The sequence below is a fragment of the Hylobates moloch genome, unplaced genomic scaffold (genome assembly GCF_009828535.3).
Source record: "Hylobates moloch isolate HMO894 unplaced genomic scaffold, HMol_V3 SCAFFOLD_2, whole genome shotgun sequence".
NCBI classification, from domain to species: Eukaryota; Metazoa; Chordata; class Mammalia; order Primates; family Hylobatidae; genus Hylobates; species Hylobates moloch.
The window spans coordinates 117,293,344-117,310,991 of NW_026652277.1; the positions used below are offsets into that span (position 1 = coordinate 117,293,344).

The 17,648-nt window shown below is 37.6% G+C and overlaps 1 protein-coding gene across 7 annotated transcripts in view; it reads right to left on the bottom strand.

Moving 5' to 3' along the window:
• The window catches only part of USP45 (ubiquitin specific peptidase 45), an 85,953-nt gene that overhangs the window by 53,719 nt on the left and 14,586 nt on the right, over positions 1 to 17,648 (bottom strand). For all 7 annotated transcript variants that reach the window (XR_009212435.1, XR_009212434.1, XM_032155669.2 and 4 more), the window contains exons 6-7: positions 4,179 to 4,318; positions 3,697 to 3,795 (exon numbers count right to left, since the gene is read on the bottom strand). Coding sequence is in view for 5 of the 7 variants with exons in the window: in XM_032155669.2 (XP_032011560.1) it covers positions 3,697 to 3,795; positions 4,179 to 4,318 (239 nt within the window). In the remaining 2 variants the exon portion in view is untranslated. The remainder of the gene's footprint in view (positions 1 to 3,696; positions 3,796 to 4,178; positions 4,319 to 17,648) is intronic.

Genomic DNA, 17,648 nt, shown 5'->3' on the forward strand with positions numbered 1-17,648 from the left:
AATCTCCACACTTTGGGAGGCCAAGGTGGAAGGATCACTTGAGCCCAGAGTGGAAGGCCCGCTTGGGCAACATAGGGAGACCCCATCTCTGCAAAAAAAATTTAAAAATTAGCCAAATTAGCCAAGTGTAGTGGCACGTTCCTGCGGTCCGAGCTACTCAGGAGGCTGAAGTGGAAGGATCCCTTAAGCCCAGGCTGCAATGAGCCATGATGGCACCACTGCACCCCAGCATGAGTGACAGAATGAGACCCTGTCTCCAAAAAAAAAAAAAAAAAGTGTTTTCTCTTCTGCTGTAAACCTAAAACTGCTCTAAAAAATAAAGACTATTTTTTTTTTAAAGTGTTTTCTGCCATGTTAACTGAAAGTTACCTCAAGGGTCAAAAGTAAAATCTAAGGTAATTTTAAACTTCAAGTACCAAGTTGCACTCCCCTTTTCCCAATGAAAGTATTTTTTAGACAGAATAAAAAACCTTCAGAATGAGATGAGGAAATAACCTTAGTTTTAAAAAGTACATTTAGACCTGGCGCAGTGGCTCACGCCTGTAATCCCAGCATTTTGAGAGGCCAAGGTAGGCTGATCACTTGAGGTCAGGGGTTTGAGACCAGCCTGGCTAACATGGCAAAACCCTGTCTCCGCTAAAAATACAAAAAAATAGCTAGGTGTGGTGGCACGCACCTATGGTCCCAGCTATTCAGGAAGCTGAGGCAGGAGAACTGCTTGAACCTACGAGGCGGAGGTTGCAGTGAGCCGAGATTGTGCCACTGCACTCCAGTCTAGGTGACAGAGCAAAACTCCATCTCAAAAAATAAATTAAATAAAAATAAAAAATACACTTAAACTGTGAAAACAAATGTTTGCTGAAAATGCAAGAAGGATGAATTTCACACATAATGTTGACAGAAAGAAGCCAAATGCAAAATAATGTATATAGTAAGATTCCATTTATATGCAGTATTAAAACAGGCAAAACTAATCTATCCTGTTAGAAACCAGGTTAGTGGTTACTCATGTGGGTTAGGGAAGTAGTGAATGGGCAGGGGGGAAGTTGAAGGGGCCTTCCAGATGCTGGTAATGTTACTTGAGCAAGGTGTTAGTTACACAAGTGTGTTAGCTGTGAAAATTCATCAAGCTATACACTCATGATATATATTTTTAAGAATATTTTCATTAAATAAAAAGTTTTCCACACACATTGTTGATATGCACATAAATATTAAATTGAATCCAGCAGCATATAAGAATATCATAGCTAACTGGGGTTTGTAAAAGGAATACAGGATAGGTTTAACATTTGAAAAAGGAATCAATGTAATTCACCACATTAACAGAATAAAGAAGAAAAACCATATGATCATCTCAATAGATGTGGGAAAAGCATTTGACAAAATTCAACATCCATTTCGATAAAACTTTCAGAAAACTAGCAATAGAAGGGAATCTCCTCAACCTTATAAAGAACACCTCTGAAAATCGTACCTTCATGTGTAATAATGGGAGAAGGCTGAATGTTTGTTCCCCTAATTCTGGGATTAAGGCAAGGCTGACTGCTCCCATCATCTCTATTCAACACGTTACTGGAGGTCTGAGCCAGCACAATAAGGTAAAAAAATAAAAATAAAAAAAAAAGGTATATACACAAAAGACAAAGATAAACTGGCAATTCAAAGGGCAGTAACCAACTCAAAGAATAGTGCCACAGCTCAGGTCAACTTTATGCCCTAAAAACCTAAGACATAAGATTGAAAATTACCCTGTTAGAATGATACAAACCTAAAGTTATTAACTACAGTATCTAATTGCCACATAGTAATCCTGAGACACAGCTCTGCATGTCAAATATTTAAACTCAACATCCAATCGCATTTAACAGGAAATCATATTTAACAGGTCTTTTTAAATGACTAGGCAATAACTTCCCTTTAGTAGTTTTAAGGATCTCACTACACTTTATTTAGAATAGGGCATTGGAATCTATCATTAAATTTTTAAAGGGCTGAACAAGAAATGTTTACAGGCTGCCTTTTGACTATATATACATATATATGGTAAACACATGTATAGTAAATATTTATATATTAAAAAAGGAGGTTATTACATATAACAGTCTTATATAAGTATATATATATACTTACATATAACAGTATATATAATAATACTGTCTTTTAAAGCTATATATATATATATAATAGTACTGTCTTTCAAAACTGCCTACTGGGAAAAACAATCTAAGATTACTAAGCATTTTTAGAGGGCTAAGCATTTTTAGAACTCTTTTTTTAATTGTTTTCAAAAGTCAGATCATGAGCTATGTATATACTCTGTCTTACACACACACACAGGCTGATCAATTTCTCACTAAAATTATCCTTACTAGTATCAATATCCCCCAGCCAAAGTCCATCAGAAACACACCTATCGTTAAACTAGGTGGGTTTATTACTTGTGGCAGTGAGGGAGATCACACAGCATGGGGAACCACAGGGTGTCCTAGTAAGAGGGCGCTGTAAAGAACCTACCCAGGATTTAGGCTCTGGTTGAATAATCTGAAGGTGGGTTTCAGGAAGCACAGGTTTACTCTAGAGTGAATGCCCTCAGAAAACGAGGGTAATTCTATTATGGGACATCTCAATAAATCTTACATATTGTGGCAGTAGGTGGGGGAGACTAAAATGAGGATAAATCTCTAACTAATAAAGTAGCAGTCATTCATTTCTCATTTTGGCTGAAGGAGGGTGTTTGAGATTTTCTAAATGGCAAAGTGACCTTGTTTTAGACAAAATCATGAAGTGGCCTTGCTTTGTCTCATTTCATCATAGTCTCAGAGAAACCTAGTATCAGATTGTTACTCTGTGGGATTATCTGAATAACATGGCCTAACTGTGGGTGCCAGGCCAGCTTCTGAATATCAGGGGCTGCTTTTTTTTTTCATCTTTCTCACTAACTTAAAAATCTATCATCAGGCTAGGCTTCAAAAAACCTTTAGATGCGGCCGGGCACGGTGGCTCACGCCTGTAATCCCAGCACTTTGGGAGGCCGAGGGGGGTGGATCACAAGGTCAGAAGATCAAGACCATCCTGGCTAACACGGTGAAACCCTGTCTCTACTAAAAATACAAAAAAAAAAAAAAAAAAAAAAAAAAAAATCAGCCGAGCGCCATGGCGGACGCCTATAGTCCCAGCTACTCGGGAGGCTGAGGCAGGAGAATGGCGTAAAGCCGGGAGGCGGAGCTTGCAGTGAGCCGAGATCGCGCCACTGCACTCCAGCCTGGGCGACAGAGTGAGACTCCGTTTCAAAAAAAAAAAAAAAAAAAAACCTTTAGATGCTCACATTAAAATTTTATCTTCCTTTAAAGAACAAAAATGCTAAATTTAAACAAATGTCATCAGAAACTACAAAATAGGGGTCATAGGCATTTTGCTCAATAGAAGTCACACCTCTTTTGTTTCTTCCAGTATGTTTATTTTAAAGCTGCCTTAATATCTTTTTATTATTTGATCCATGGCATACTGGAACCAGAACATAAAGTTATGATTTTAGAAATTTTAAATCTGATTATTTTCACAGAACGCTTTTAAATTATTTTTAACTCCCCTGACTACTATCTTAGTAGACTGATCCGCGAATTAGGAAAAGAGATTTTGGTAACATCAGTGGCTCATCTGAAAGCAGCTATTATTCAAATAGTTATTACTCACCAGCTGAGAGTCTGAGGAAGGAAAAATCTTGAGTTTTGTACTACTTTCTTTGATCTCATCATTCATCAGATCAGTAAGTCTATAAGTCTGTGCCAAGTTCTAAAAGAAAACAAAATTAAAGTCTTCAGATTCAGTTAAAATATGCCGCTGATTTTATGGAATACTCTCAAATTTCATCTAGCATAGCAAAAATGTCTATTTCAAAAAATATTAAGATTTAGTTGAGTACATTTTACATTTAGTAAAGGTCATTATTACCGACAGAGCCATGGTAAAATACACAGAAGACCTTTCTGAAACCCTGTGTGAAAATAAGGTACATGTATACATATGGTGATGGCCCAAGATAGCGTAAACAAAAGGAAAACAGAGAAATTTCTAGAGGAACATTTAGTAGTCATTTGACAGTCTACAGGTGAGCCAATGACTATATAAATTAAGAGACTCTTTTACATATTACGAAGCTTTCTGATGACTCTTACCTGCATGACTGCATTAAAAAAGCAAGTATTTCCTAAATTTGTAATTCCTCTTACAGATAAACTTCTGCATTTTCCTCCCTTCTGTATTTCATCTGTTTCCCATTTTTCTTCACAAAGTTTCATGATTCTAGAAAATGCACCTACAAGTTAGAGAAAAAATAACTGACACAAGATGTAAAGATAAATATATGTCACTTAACATAATTTATATACATTATTTAAAATTAAATTTAAATAAGATTATCTCCCCGAATCAGTGTTCCTGATGGGGAAGAATATAACCATAACTATCTTTGGTTTTATATTTTATCGCTAGAGCAATTAATTTAAACTTTAGTATACAGATCTGCACCTCACACTATATTACAGAATAAATTGCAGATAAATTAAAAAACTAAATGTAAAAGAACAGTCGAGAACAAGTAGAAAAGGTCTAACTTCTAAATACCATTCCCCATGAAAAGGAATAAGGACTTCTAGGGGAAAAGGCTGATTCTTAACCCGGGGTAGCAAAGATGCAAAATGAACCCATAACATTTTGCCATGCCAGAGAGTAAGGAAGTGCTCAAAACGTGTGATTGGGAATAAGTCAAAATACACAGGGATTTTGACCAGCCTCGTTCAATTCAGATAATTTGATCATAAAAATAAGTAAGGGTAGTATAATAGATTATTATTCACAGAATGAATCTGAATTGGTAACAGATTTTTTAAATGAGAAAAAGTAGGGAAGAGACTTCTGTAAGAGAATGCCAGCTAATAGAAGAAATGACAGAATTAGGAAAATCACCATCCTATAGTGGCAATTTTTGTATTATTCTTGCAATATTTCTGTGAATTTGAAAACGTTCATATTAAAAGTTTTAAAAAATAAATAGAACCACATTGTAATACAAAAAGTAAAATACCTAAGTGTATGACACATAAGTGCATATTTTGTGCTTACAGATTTGTATAATTAATGCAGATTTGAAAATTATATTAGGCTGGCCATGGTGACCAGCCTGGCCAAGATGGCGAAAGCCCATCTCTGCTAAAAATACAAAAATCAGCTGGGCGTGGTGGTGCGTGCGTGCCTGTAGTCCCAACTACTCAGGAGGTTGAGGCATGAGAATCGCTTGAACCTGGGAGGCAGAGGTTGCAGTGAGCTGAGATCATGCCACTGCACTCCAGTCTGAGTGACAGAGTGAGACTCTGTCTCAAAAGAAAAAAAGAAAATTATATTATCAGTTCATGTTTACTAATATGAAAACAAAGAACAATTCCTAACATTTACTGACATAGTCGACTACATGTATTTAGCAGATTACTCTCTGAATCAAAATTATGATAATTTGAAGTTTGGCAAGAAATTCCCAAGTTCTGAAATGCTTTAGTTTTAACTAGATGTTCTTTTAAATTCCTTTCAGCCCTCAGATTTTTTCTTTTTAAAAAACAGTGTCTCACTTTGTAGCCCAGGCTGAAATGCAGTGGTGCAATCTCAGCTCACTGCAACCTCTGCCTCCCAGGTTCAAGCGATTCTCGTGTGTCAGCCTCCCAAGAAGCACCCACTACCACACCCGGCTAATTTTTGTATACCTTTTTTTTTTTTTTTTTTTAGTAGAGAAGAGGTTTCACCATGTTGGCCAGGCTGGTCTCAAACTCCTGACCTCAAGTGATCCACCCACCTTGGGCTCCCAAAGTGCTGGAATTACAGGTGTGAGCCACCGTAGCTGGCCAGCCCTCAGATTTTATAGTTCTTTACATGTTTTTTTCACCTAATACTGACATGCTGCCTTGCATTACTAATTAACTTTTAAATATTTGGCTGATTGATGGAAATAGGGGAACATCTCTTACTATTGCTCTTCCTGCCAAAGGGGTACAGCACTGGGGGGGACTGTTCATAATAAAAATTCAAAACGCATAAAAATCTGCAAGATTAAACAGCAGAACTAGTAGGTTAGCTTCTTACGTCTCTGACAAGTTCTTAAGAGGAAATAAATTACGACACCTGCCCCACTTCTGTAAACAACATTAAAAGAGATGAATCCGAGTGGGAGTGGCCCTGTTCTAAGGAGCAGGAAGTGCTGGGATTACAGGTGTGAGCCACCGCGCCCAGCAGAAGATGTTTCTTTCATTAAGCAAACCTATTTCATGGAAAAAAGTTTTCTTTAAGTTCTAACAACTTTTATCCTGTGCTACAATAGTTTTTTTTTTTTTTTTTTTTTTTGAGACGGAGTCTCGCTCTGTCGCCCAGGCTGGAGTGCAGTGGCACAATCTCGGCTCACTGCAAGCTCCGCCTCCCGGGTTCACGCCATTCTCCTGCCTCAGCCTCTCCGAGTAGCTGGGACTACAGGCGCCCGTCACCACGCCCGGCTAATTTTTTGTATTTTTAGTAGAGACGGAGTTTCACCGTGGTCTCGATCTCCTGACCTCGTGATCCGCCCGCCTCGGCCTCCCAAAGTGCTGGGATTACAAGCGTGAGCCACCGCGCCCAGCCTACAATAGTTTTTATAAACCCTATTAACTGGTTTACCCCCTTATTCCTGGTTTTTTTTATTCTTTAAATGTTACTGGTTGTTATTGGAATCTGTTCAGATATTAAGGAGCTGTTTTCAACTCCCAATTCCAGAATCCTGAGGTAAAGCAGAAGAGAACTAGCAAGATAGGTCTCTTCTCCTGTCCTCCAAGTATTATGATAAATAATAAACCCCACACTAGAGCTTGGGGGCAAAGGCCAGCACAATCTATGAAGTGGGTCACTGAAGTACAAACACCAGGCATGGAAAAAAGGAAAAGGGGGAAGAGGCCAGGTAGTTTTCAAATGAATATAAAAGCAAATGAAAAAAGCCAGTCAGTACTTAGAAGCACTACACAAACAAGAGGAACTCTGATATGGATGCTGGCTGGGTTTACAGACAGAACAGTCTGCTGCTTGTTTATATCTGAGACCGTAAATAGAACCTAGAATAGGATGGGTTCAGACTCTCATTATTGCTGTTGCCAAAAGGTGGTTTCACAGTGATTTTTGAGAGATTTGAGAGAGAAATTAAATCCAAGCATTACTCAATTTTTTCAGGCTGTTAACTCTGATTTTACATTTCCAAAACTCAGTCTCCAACAGGTTAAGTGATATGCCCAAGGTCACAATGATAATCCTCTGATTATAAATTCATCGTCATTTTACCACCTAAATTCTCTTCGGTGATTTATGTACAATGAGAATTATAAAAGACAGTAGGTCAAGATTCTTACAGATTTGGGTATATGCAACCCTAAACAAATATGACTCCTCAAAAATATCTTTTTTTTTGGCTTCTTCCAAAACATGAAGCAGACTTAACATTCTTAATAAATGTTACCACAATATTTTTTAGCTTATTAACATGAAAACAGAATGGCTGGAAGAAATAACTTATAGATAGTAACTACATATGTTTTATATACTTATGAAATATATATATACATGACACCTATTGGGCCTGTTTCAAAAAACATTAAAAAAATACATATATACACAGACACATTATTCACTTGGGAAAATACTCCTAGAAATAAATTATATTTTAATCTTGCAAAGACACATAACACTTTAAAAACCACAATATGCAAATGATTTATGTATCTGTGTGCCACATTTATCCAACAGTTTTCAAAACATCTGGGGTGGCATCCCAAAGTAAACAATGTTCATAAGACCATCTGGACAAAACTGCAGGCAAAATAAAGCATAAACATATGGAAAAACAGATTTTCCCCCTCCCTTCAGCAGTAAGGGATGACAAATGTCAAACCAAGATATATCCACGCTTCACTGTGCGATGCTTTTCAGCACCACCTGGCTCTCCATGCACAGCCACCAAATATGGACAGCACTGCCAGAAAGAACATACCCACAGGGCAGTGGCAATAAAAAGAGTTTATTTCATGGTTAAATAGCCACTTCACACAAGTGGCAAGGGTCTGTTTGTTGACTTTTACATGTAAGTCTGTGTGTGAAAATACTAAAAATTAACTACGCTACCAAACAGATAATTTAACTAGAAAATAGAATAATTTTTTTTTTTTTTTTGAGATACAGTCTTGCTCTGTCTCCCAGGCTGGAGTGCAGTGGTGTGATCTCGGCTCCACTGCAACCTCCGCCTCCCAGGTTCAAGTGATTCTCATGCCTCAGTCTCCCGAGTAGTTGGGATTACAGGCATGCGCCACCATGCCTAATTTTTTGTATTTTTAGTAGAGATGGGGTTTCATCACGTTGGCCAGGCTGGTCTCGAACTCCTGACCTCAAGTAATCTACCTGCCTCGGCCTCCCAAAGCACTGGATTATAGGAGTGAGGCCCTGCACTCGGCCAGAATAACATTTCTAAGAGCTATTTAAGTGTTTTACTTAAAATAAAAGTGCAAGTCTTAAATTTTACTAAGTAGTACATTTACAAAATGTAACAATTTAAATTGATTTATCAATGTCCTTTGTGTATCAGGCACTATATGAACCACTATAACTGTTTACACCTAATTTCTTATTTATGACTGGAGTATAAAGAATTGATACATAGTAAACAGCAGAGACTTTAGGCCTTAATTTTTTTTTTTTCTTTAAGACAGAGTCTCAGTCTGTTGCCCAGGCTGGAGTGCAGTGGCACAATCTTGGCACTGCAATCTCCGCTTCCTGGGTTCAAGCAATTCTTCTGTCTCAGCCTCCCGAGTAACTGGGATTACAGGTGCATGCCACCATGCCAGGCTAATTTTATATTTTTAGTAGAGATGGGGTTTCACCATGTTGGCCAGGCTGGTCTTGAACTCCTGACCTCAAGTGATCCACCCTCCTTGGCCTCCCAAAGTGCTGGGATTACAAGCATGAGCCACCACACCCGGCCAAGCCTTAAATTTATAATAACTGTAGTATCTCAGGAAAACCTTTAGACACTAAATATACTTGTTGTGCATATGTTTATAAGAAGCTGTCAACTGAGAGTTTACAATTCTAGTTTAAAACAGGGATGTCTGAATCAGTCTCAATTATTGGACATTCATGCAGGTATGTATGTATGTATGTATGTATGTATGTATATATGTATTTATTTTGAGACGGAGTTTTGCTCTTGTCGCCCAGGCTGGAGTGCAATGGCACAATCTCGGCTCACTGCAACCTCCCCCTCCCGGGTTCAAATGATTCTCCTGTCTCAGCCTCCTGAGGAGCTGGGATTACAGGCGTCCACCACTATGTCCAGCTAATTTTTGGTGTTTTTAGTAGAGATGGGGTTTCACCATGTTGGCCAGGCTGGTCTCGAACTCCTGACCACAGGTGATCCACCTGCCTGGACCTCCCAAAGTGCTGGGATTACAGGCACAAGTCACCGCACCTGGCCTGTATGTTTTAATAAAAAGCAACTTATAGCTTCTACTGAAGAACTATTTTGATCATTTTGTTTTCAGAGATAACAGCTTTTCTCAATCTGGCAGTGCAAACATTTTAGATCATATTAAAAATTATCTTCTTCCTTTATAAACACAGAACCAAATACAATAAAGAATGAACTTCAAGATGTTTTTAAGTATGGTATAAGTAAGAGGACAAAGTTGCTACAATAATAAAGACAAACTATACAAAATTTTTATTATCATTTCTTTTGTTCTCCTAAAGTTTTACCCACACCTACAAAAAAGTGGTCCGCATAGTCAAAAAGGTAATCACAGAGTTTCCAGGCTAGGTTATTTTATTAAAAGGGATTTATCTCACCTTGGGAAATAAATCAAAACTAATAAAAAATAAAAGCAATTTAATTTACTCTACTTATCACTTCTATATAACTAACACTGTCATCCTTTACATAAAAAGATAATATAGACCTAGAATGCAAAGAACATTGAGAGCACACTTCTGGCACTTTAAAGTTTTTAAAGCTCTTGTACATCTCTGTGGTTTACCTTTAAGCCTATAATCTGAGTCCTCAAAAAGTAGCTGATTGAGTAGGATTGATAGGTTTTGTACGTACCTCAAGTCTTCTAAGACAAAACTGGCTGAAATACCAGCAAAGCAAAAACAAAACAACAGAAACAACAAAACAACTTATCTAAGAACTTAAAAAAAAAAAACTTAAGATATTACCTCAAATTTTTCTAGCATAAAAATGACTTCAACACTTACAGATCCTATAACTATCTTTTTAAAAACTGAGTTCAAGGCCAGGTGTTATGGCTCATGCCTGTAATCCCAGCACTTTGGGAGCCGAGGCGGCAGGATCACTTAAAGTCAGGAGTTCGAGACCAGCCTGGCCAACATGGTGAAACCTCGTCTCTACTAAAAATACAAAAATTAGCTGGACATGGTGGCTACTCAGGAGGCTGAGGCAGGAGAATAGTTTGAACCCGAGAGGTTGCAGTGAGCTGAGACCATGCCACTGCACTCCAGACTAGGTGACAGAGTGAGACTGTTTCAAAAAACAAAAAAACTGAGTTCAAGGATATTAAATCATAAACATAAAAAAACTCAAAGTATCAGCAAATTTTAGGTGAATATCTTTAGAATCTTGGAGAGCAAAGACTTTCAAAGCATGACCCCAAAGGCTAAAAACAGAAAAGACTAATAACCTGGCAACAATGACATTAAAAACTTCATTATGGCAGGCCAGGCGAGGTGGCTCACGCTTGTAATCCCAGCACTTTGGGAGGCCGAGGCGGGCGGATCACGAGGTCAGGAGATCGAGACCACGGTGAAACTCTGTCTCTACTAAAAATACAAAAAATTAGCTGGGCGTGGTGGCGGACGCCTGTAGTCCCAGCTACTCGGAGAGGCTGAGGCAGGAGAATGGCGTGAACCCGGGAGGCGGAGCTTGCAGTGAGCCGAGATTGTGCCACTGCACTCCAGCGTGGGTGACAGAGTGAGACTCCGTCTCAAAAAAAAAAAAAAACTTCATTATGGCAAAACGAAACTGAACTATAAACAAAGTTAAATATGGAATTGTAGGCACTATTGTCAACTATACCCTTTGTACCAGCTTTCTTGAGGGCAGTTTTACAACAGTAATCAAAATTTATACTTTGGCCAAGAAATTGCAAAAAAATTTCACCTACAAAATAAAAGAGCAAGTATACAAAGATACAGCTTTGTTTATCACAGGAGAAAATTGAAAACAACCAATAGTGGGTTTGTTGTGAAGTAATATTAAATTGGTGTCTTTCTTTTCCCAAAGGTGTATTTGTGAATTGCCTTGGTTAAACCAAAAGTGGGGAACACTGGTTCTTCCCTTTCTTCCCATAGGCAAGGGGGAAGTGAACTTATTTTGCATTTAGAGTTGGAGAGTTGGAGAGTGTATCTCCCTCAAATTGTCACCTCTGATAACTGTCCCCATTTTAGAACTGAAGCATTTCAAAGATGAAACTGAGGTATACTGCTGGTTAGTGTTGAGGGATGATTCAAACCTGGGCAGTCCAGCTTCAGAATTCACACACTTAAACATTATCTACTGTCTGTTATAATAAAGATGATGCAATTTGTAAGTGTGATAGTAGTTTAAGTCACTAACAAAATGCCAGTGGTGATATGAATAGCAAAGCCATTACTCTTAAGTAAAAGCTGTATGTAATCAATTGCTGCATGTGTTTTGTGTTTGGATTTATAGCTGTTTTAGTCATAGTTTGTACAGTCCTTCTCAAATGATTCCTTAAAAAATCACGCCCTAACATCCTAGGTACCCACTGCATGCAATTAACTTCTCCCTATGTATCTGGAAGGATACTAGTTATGTGACATCTTTGGGAAAACTGAGAAAATAGTCACTCTAATAATTTTACTGTGTTTTGTAGTTCCAATGAGGAACCCCAAATTAAAAACTCTATAGGTAAAAATAGGTTGTTTTAAAAATGTCATTATCTTTTTGAACCTAGCCCCTTGTATACACTGAAACAACGATTTTTAGTGCTTATTTTTGAAAATGCAAATTTCTTAGAAACATGACTGTCACTTTAGAGAACTGTATTACCTCTTAAAGAAACAGACAAAAATAAATAGAGATAGGGTCATGCTATGTTGTCCATGCTCATCCTGAAGAAGTGGTCTCAAGCAATCTTCCCACCTTAGCCTCCCAAAGTGCTGGGATTATAGGCATAAGCCATACATATGCCCAGTGTGTATCACCTTTTTTTTTTTTAAGTATTAAATAATAATCAAATTGTTACTGAAACAGGTCATAATATTATACTCAGATGGAGTTTCAGATTCCAAACATACCACCACTTACTTTCTTATTTTAAAAAAAAAAAAGATACAGCAAACTCATACTTCATAAAACCCACATAATTCATGTCTATTGTATACCAGGAGCACGAGCTTAATAAATTCAGCAGGATATAGTATTTTGTCTTCTCTTTAACCTTGTTAAAAACAGCATCCCATCAATATTAAAATTATGAGCCAAATGTATTGGTTTAGAAAAGAACATGGGATTGTCAGTCATCTGTTTCACAAAAAATAAACCAACATTCAACTACATTATTTCACCAGTAATTCCTATATTCTCTAAATATTTGCAGAACACTTCATGACATTTAAAAGACTATTAAAGTGAGAAATCTCATGAGCCTTTCAGAGGACACTGGCCCTCTTTTAAAAAAAAAAAAAATTCTTTTTTTCAAGCAGGTTTTAGGTTCACAGCAAAACTGAGCATACGTTACTGGGGATTTTCCATATCCCCCCTACCCCAACACATGCATAGCCTCCATTATCAACATCCCCCACCAGAATGGTTCATTTATTGTAACTGATGAACCTGCACTGACACATCATTATCACCTAAAGTTCATAGTTTACATCAGGGTTCACTCTTGGCAGTGTACATTATATGGATTTGGACAGATGCAGAATGACATGGATCCAGCATTATAGTATCATACAGAGTAGTTTCATTGCCCTAAAAAATTCTCTATGCTTTGCCTATTCACCCCTTCTTCTCCTCAACCCCTTTCAACCACTGATTTTTTTTTTTTACTGTCTCCAAAGTTCTCTGGTCCACTTTTTAATAATACCTATTTCTGGGTGGGACTCACAAAAATGCTTATTTGCCCATTTTCAGTCTTGCATTATATATGACCTTTTTATTCCATGTATGGGGAAGGGGGAGGTAGAGGGAGTTTTGTTTCTATAAGCAAATCCTAACATCAGATGTGAAATCTACACAGCTGTAAGCATTCTTCTGGGAACCTGAGCTGGGGTTCATCTCAACTGCTTAATGCAATTACCTAAACCAGTCATGTAGTATTAATGTAATCTGCCCATTTCTACAGCTGAAAAGAAGTTTAATATTTAAAGAGCAAGTAAAAAGAGACAACTTGGTGCCCCACAATTCCCCTAGCTTGGAACCAAATAATAATTAGCTTGCCAGTTTATTCTCAAAATCGACTAACTTCCAGTTAACCATTATGCCTTAGAAATCTTTACTTAGTCATATGATAAATTGATATTAACATAATAAATGGGCAGTTATACATATATTGGCATTCCTATCTGTCTCCATACAAGTCAAACCGAGATCTAAGACACAAAATCACTGATCAGCCACTTCTCTGCTTAAAACTTAACAGTAGTTCCTCACTGCCCTCAGAACAAATTCTATCTGTACAAAGCCCTTAAATATCTGTTCTTACTTACCTCAAGTCTCACCTCTCATCATCTTCTACACCACAAAATTCAACTTTTCAGCTGTCTAGACTTCCCTGAACCTATCGAGCTCTCGTCAATGAGCTATTTTCTTTGCCTGGAACACACAATCTGTTACCTTTTTGCCCAGATAATTTCTAGATATTCTTCTGCTTCCAACTAAGTTGGATTATTCTTCTAAATAGAATTGGCCTGGCTCCTCCAGTCGATGTTAGATACTATTCCAAATTGTTCTCACAGTCCCTGGTACTTGCTCCATCACAGCACTATTTAAACAGGAAAGTATAACTAAGTGCAATTTGTCTATATCCCTCAATAGACCAAAAGATCAGTAATGACAGGAACTAGAAGTTCTAGTAGATCTGTCTCATTTACCACTGCATCTCCAACACCTAATGCAGCATCTGGTACAAAGCAGAAACTCAAAGATATTAAAAGACTGAATAATTTTGATATTAATATTTAGGATTTTGGGGGGTGAAAGTGCAAAGCTTATCTACTTCCTCAATAAAAACTGGTCACATTCTATTTGGTTTATTCAGCAAGTATTTACTGTCTACCCACATAAAAATCAAAAAGAATATAATCCAGAGTCCAGTCTTAAGGAACCTACAGTCTTGGGAGAAAATAAGACATGTACAAACATAAATATGAAACATCAAAAAAGTGTTATTAGATTCTAAAGTGTGCTGCACAGACACTGAGTGCCAAAAAAGAGATAAGGATTGGGAAAGCATCCTAGAAGCAGGATTTGAGCTGAGCCTTAATGTGTAAGTAAGGCTGAAGACAGAAAATATAAAGACAAATGTGCTACAGTTCAGCACTTCTCAAAGTGGGTCGGAAGGCAACTTCCTTCTTTCAAGGGTACTTAAGGTCAAAAGTATTTTCATAATAAGCCTAAGATTTTATTTGCTTTTTTTACTTTCATTCACTCTCAATTATACAGTGCCATTCTCCAGAGGCCATATGGCATGTGGAGATTAAATGCACAAAAGATTAAATGCAGAAGCAGATATGAGAATCCAGATGTTTTCTACTAAGCCAGACACTTAAGAGCCTTATAAAAATGCAAGACAGTGCCACTCATTAAGTTTTTGTTTTGAAACAGTTATCTTTCCTACAAATGTTATTTGTGTTAGCATGGTATAGTATTTATTTCATTTTTATTTTTAGAGCCAAGTCTCGCTATGTTGCCCAGGATAGTCTCAAACTCCTGGACTCAAGTGATCTGCCTGCCTCAGCCTCCCAAAGTGCTCTGATTACAGGAGTGAGCCACCCATATACTATCTGATTTTAGGATAGTGATGCCTAAAAGTAAAGGAATAAAAAAACAAAAGAATTAATGATATGCTTTAAAGAGAAAGAGAGAAAATTTCTGGTCATGCATAACTTCAAAATGTGTTTAACATACAGGCACAGGCTTTCTTCTCCATAACTATTTTTACTTAGTCCAAAAATATAAAAATAACCTTTTAAAATCATACTTATCCTCTCACCCAAACACAATAATACAGTTTCATATTCCTTTTATCATATATAGGTGTTTTCACAATGTTTCATGATTACCATTAAAATTACTGCAAAATGATATCCAGCATTCTTACAAACCTCAATAAAAACTTTATTTGATTTTCCAAATATTTTATAAAAATATACGGAAGCCACATACAAGGCACAGTACGGCAAACTATTATATCCAAAAACTTATTCTAGAATGCCAAGGAATATTATTTTAAATCAAACTTGCCTGAGAGATCCTGTAGCTTGACCCACAAGGATAATGACATCTTGCCCTAGAACTGTCGAAAGCCTTAAACTAAGAACTACGTATCTCTCAAACTTTGAAAGCTCCACTCTCTCTCAAACTACCTCAAAAGCCTGTGCCCCAGGTGCTATTCATGGTTCTATAAACACAATTAAGGCTTGTATTTGTGCTTCCCACCACCTGAAATGATTTCTTCTCTCATCTTCACCTGCCCAAAGTTCATCCTTTAAGGGTCAGCTTGAAAGCCAGCTCATCCATGATTCCTTTTTAGTTCCTACAACTGAACATTATATCCCTCTTTGGATATTTGAAGGACTTTGGTTGTTACCTAAAACAGAACTCTTACTCTACTTGCATATCATTACTTTTTAATCTTACACCTTGTTTCAGATCTTTAGCCTCTTAAAGATTTAGTGACTATCAATCTCTATTCCCTGAAGCACCTTGGAAATATAAAGTACTAAGGAAAAATGAGGCTTGCATAAACAGATTACTGCCTGGGGTCACACACCTAGTGACAGAGTCAAATTCGAACACCAGACCCCCTGACTCAAAGCCATCTACTGTCTTTTTTTCTTTTTTTTTGAGATAGTCTCACTCTGTCGCCCAGGCTGGCATGCAGTGGTGTGATCTCGGCTTACTGCAGCCTCCGCCTCCTGGGTTCAAACAATTCTCATGCCTCAGCCTCCTGAGTAGCTGGGATTACAGGAATGTGCCACTATGCTCAGCTAATTTTTGTATTTTTTAGTAGAGTCGGGGTTTCACCATGTTGGCCAGGCTGGTCTCGATTCCTGGCCTCAAGTGATCTGCCCGACTTGGGCTCCCGAAGTGCTGGGTTTAAGGCCTGAGCCACCGTGCCCAACTTCAAAGCCATGTACTTTCCATCATACCGTAATTCTATGCTCCCTTCCTAGCATCTTTCTTGCAATAATTATTCAAGAAATCAGTAAAATTGAATGAAAATCAGACTGGCTTTGTACTTAACCTTAGGGAACCTCTAAGGTAAAAAAAAAAAAATCCAGAGAAAATAATTTCTAAACTTGTATTTTCATCACCCATGCCATCATCTCCCTGCCTATCTTCTTATTATGGCCAACGAAACTTAATGCTCATTTTTCAGCAGACAGTATTATGACCAACTTCAGTTCAGTAGTGTTACATGTCTTTCACCACCATATTTTCCTGGTTCTTTATTTGAGCAGAATTGGAGCTACAACTAGTATGCTTGGTGCAAAATAGAATTCGATAAATGTTTGTTGAATAAGTAAATGATAAGTGATCAAATTAATCATTTCTACTGCTGTTCAGGAGCCTGAGTTTACCTTCTCTGGTTCCTCCTCCAGTTCCTTCACCATTACTGTCTCATTAGGGCGATGGCTAACAAAAACAGCTGTACGCTGGGCTATAGAAAACACAGTTGGCAACTATATTTTTATATAGCTTTTCAGTTTCTGATGCCACCTACTAAGCAATTCAATTCTGCTTCAAAGGCAACTCAAAATTATCACGTCCATTCACCTAACTGTTCAGTAAAAATCCTGAGGTTTGTATTAATACTTAATTCCTCCCACTCTCCCTCCCTCACTACATGTAATCCACTCATGCCTCTCACCTGCCCCCCCAATCACCTCCTTAACCCTCTTCATGATCTCCCCACCCCATGCTTAACTCCCTGCAATCTGTGTGCCACATAGCAATCACTTATCTTTATTTAAAAAAAAATATGAAATTACCGTGATACCCCCCTGCTTAAAACACTTTAGTAATTTCCATTACACTTCCAAAAAAATAAAAATTCCTTACCATGGAGTTCATTACAGTAACCGTCATGACCAGCTCATCTACCTCGTAACTTCATCTCTTTGCACTCTCTCCTAACAAACCACATTTCTGCAATATTAGCCTTTCTTGATCACTGTGACTACTATATTATTACCCAGCACTGCAATCTGTTCCTTTCTTTTGTAGCACTTACCAGAAGTCATTATATATTTGCATTTTTTGCTTGTTGCTCTCACTATATCTAATGCCTAGAGGGCAAGATAAAACTATTTATGTTTTACTCTAA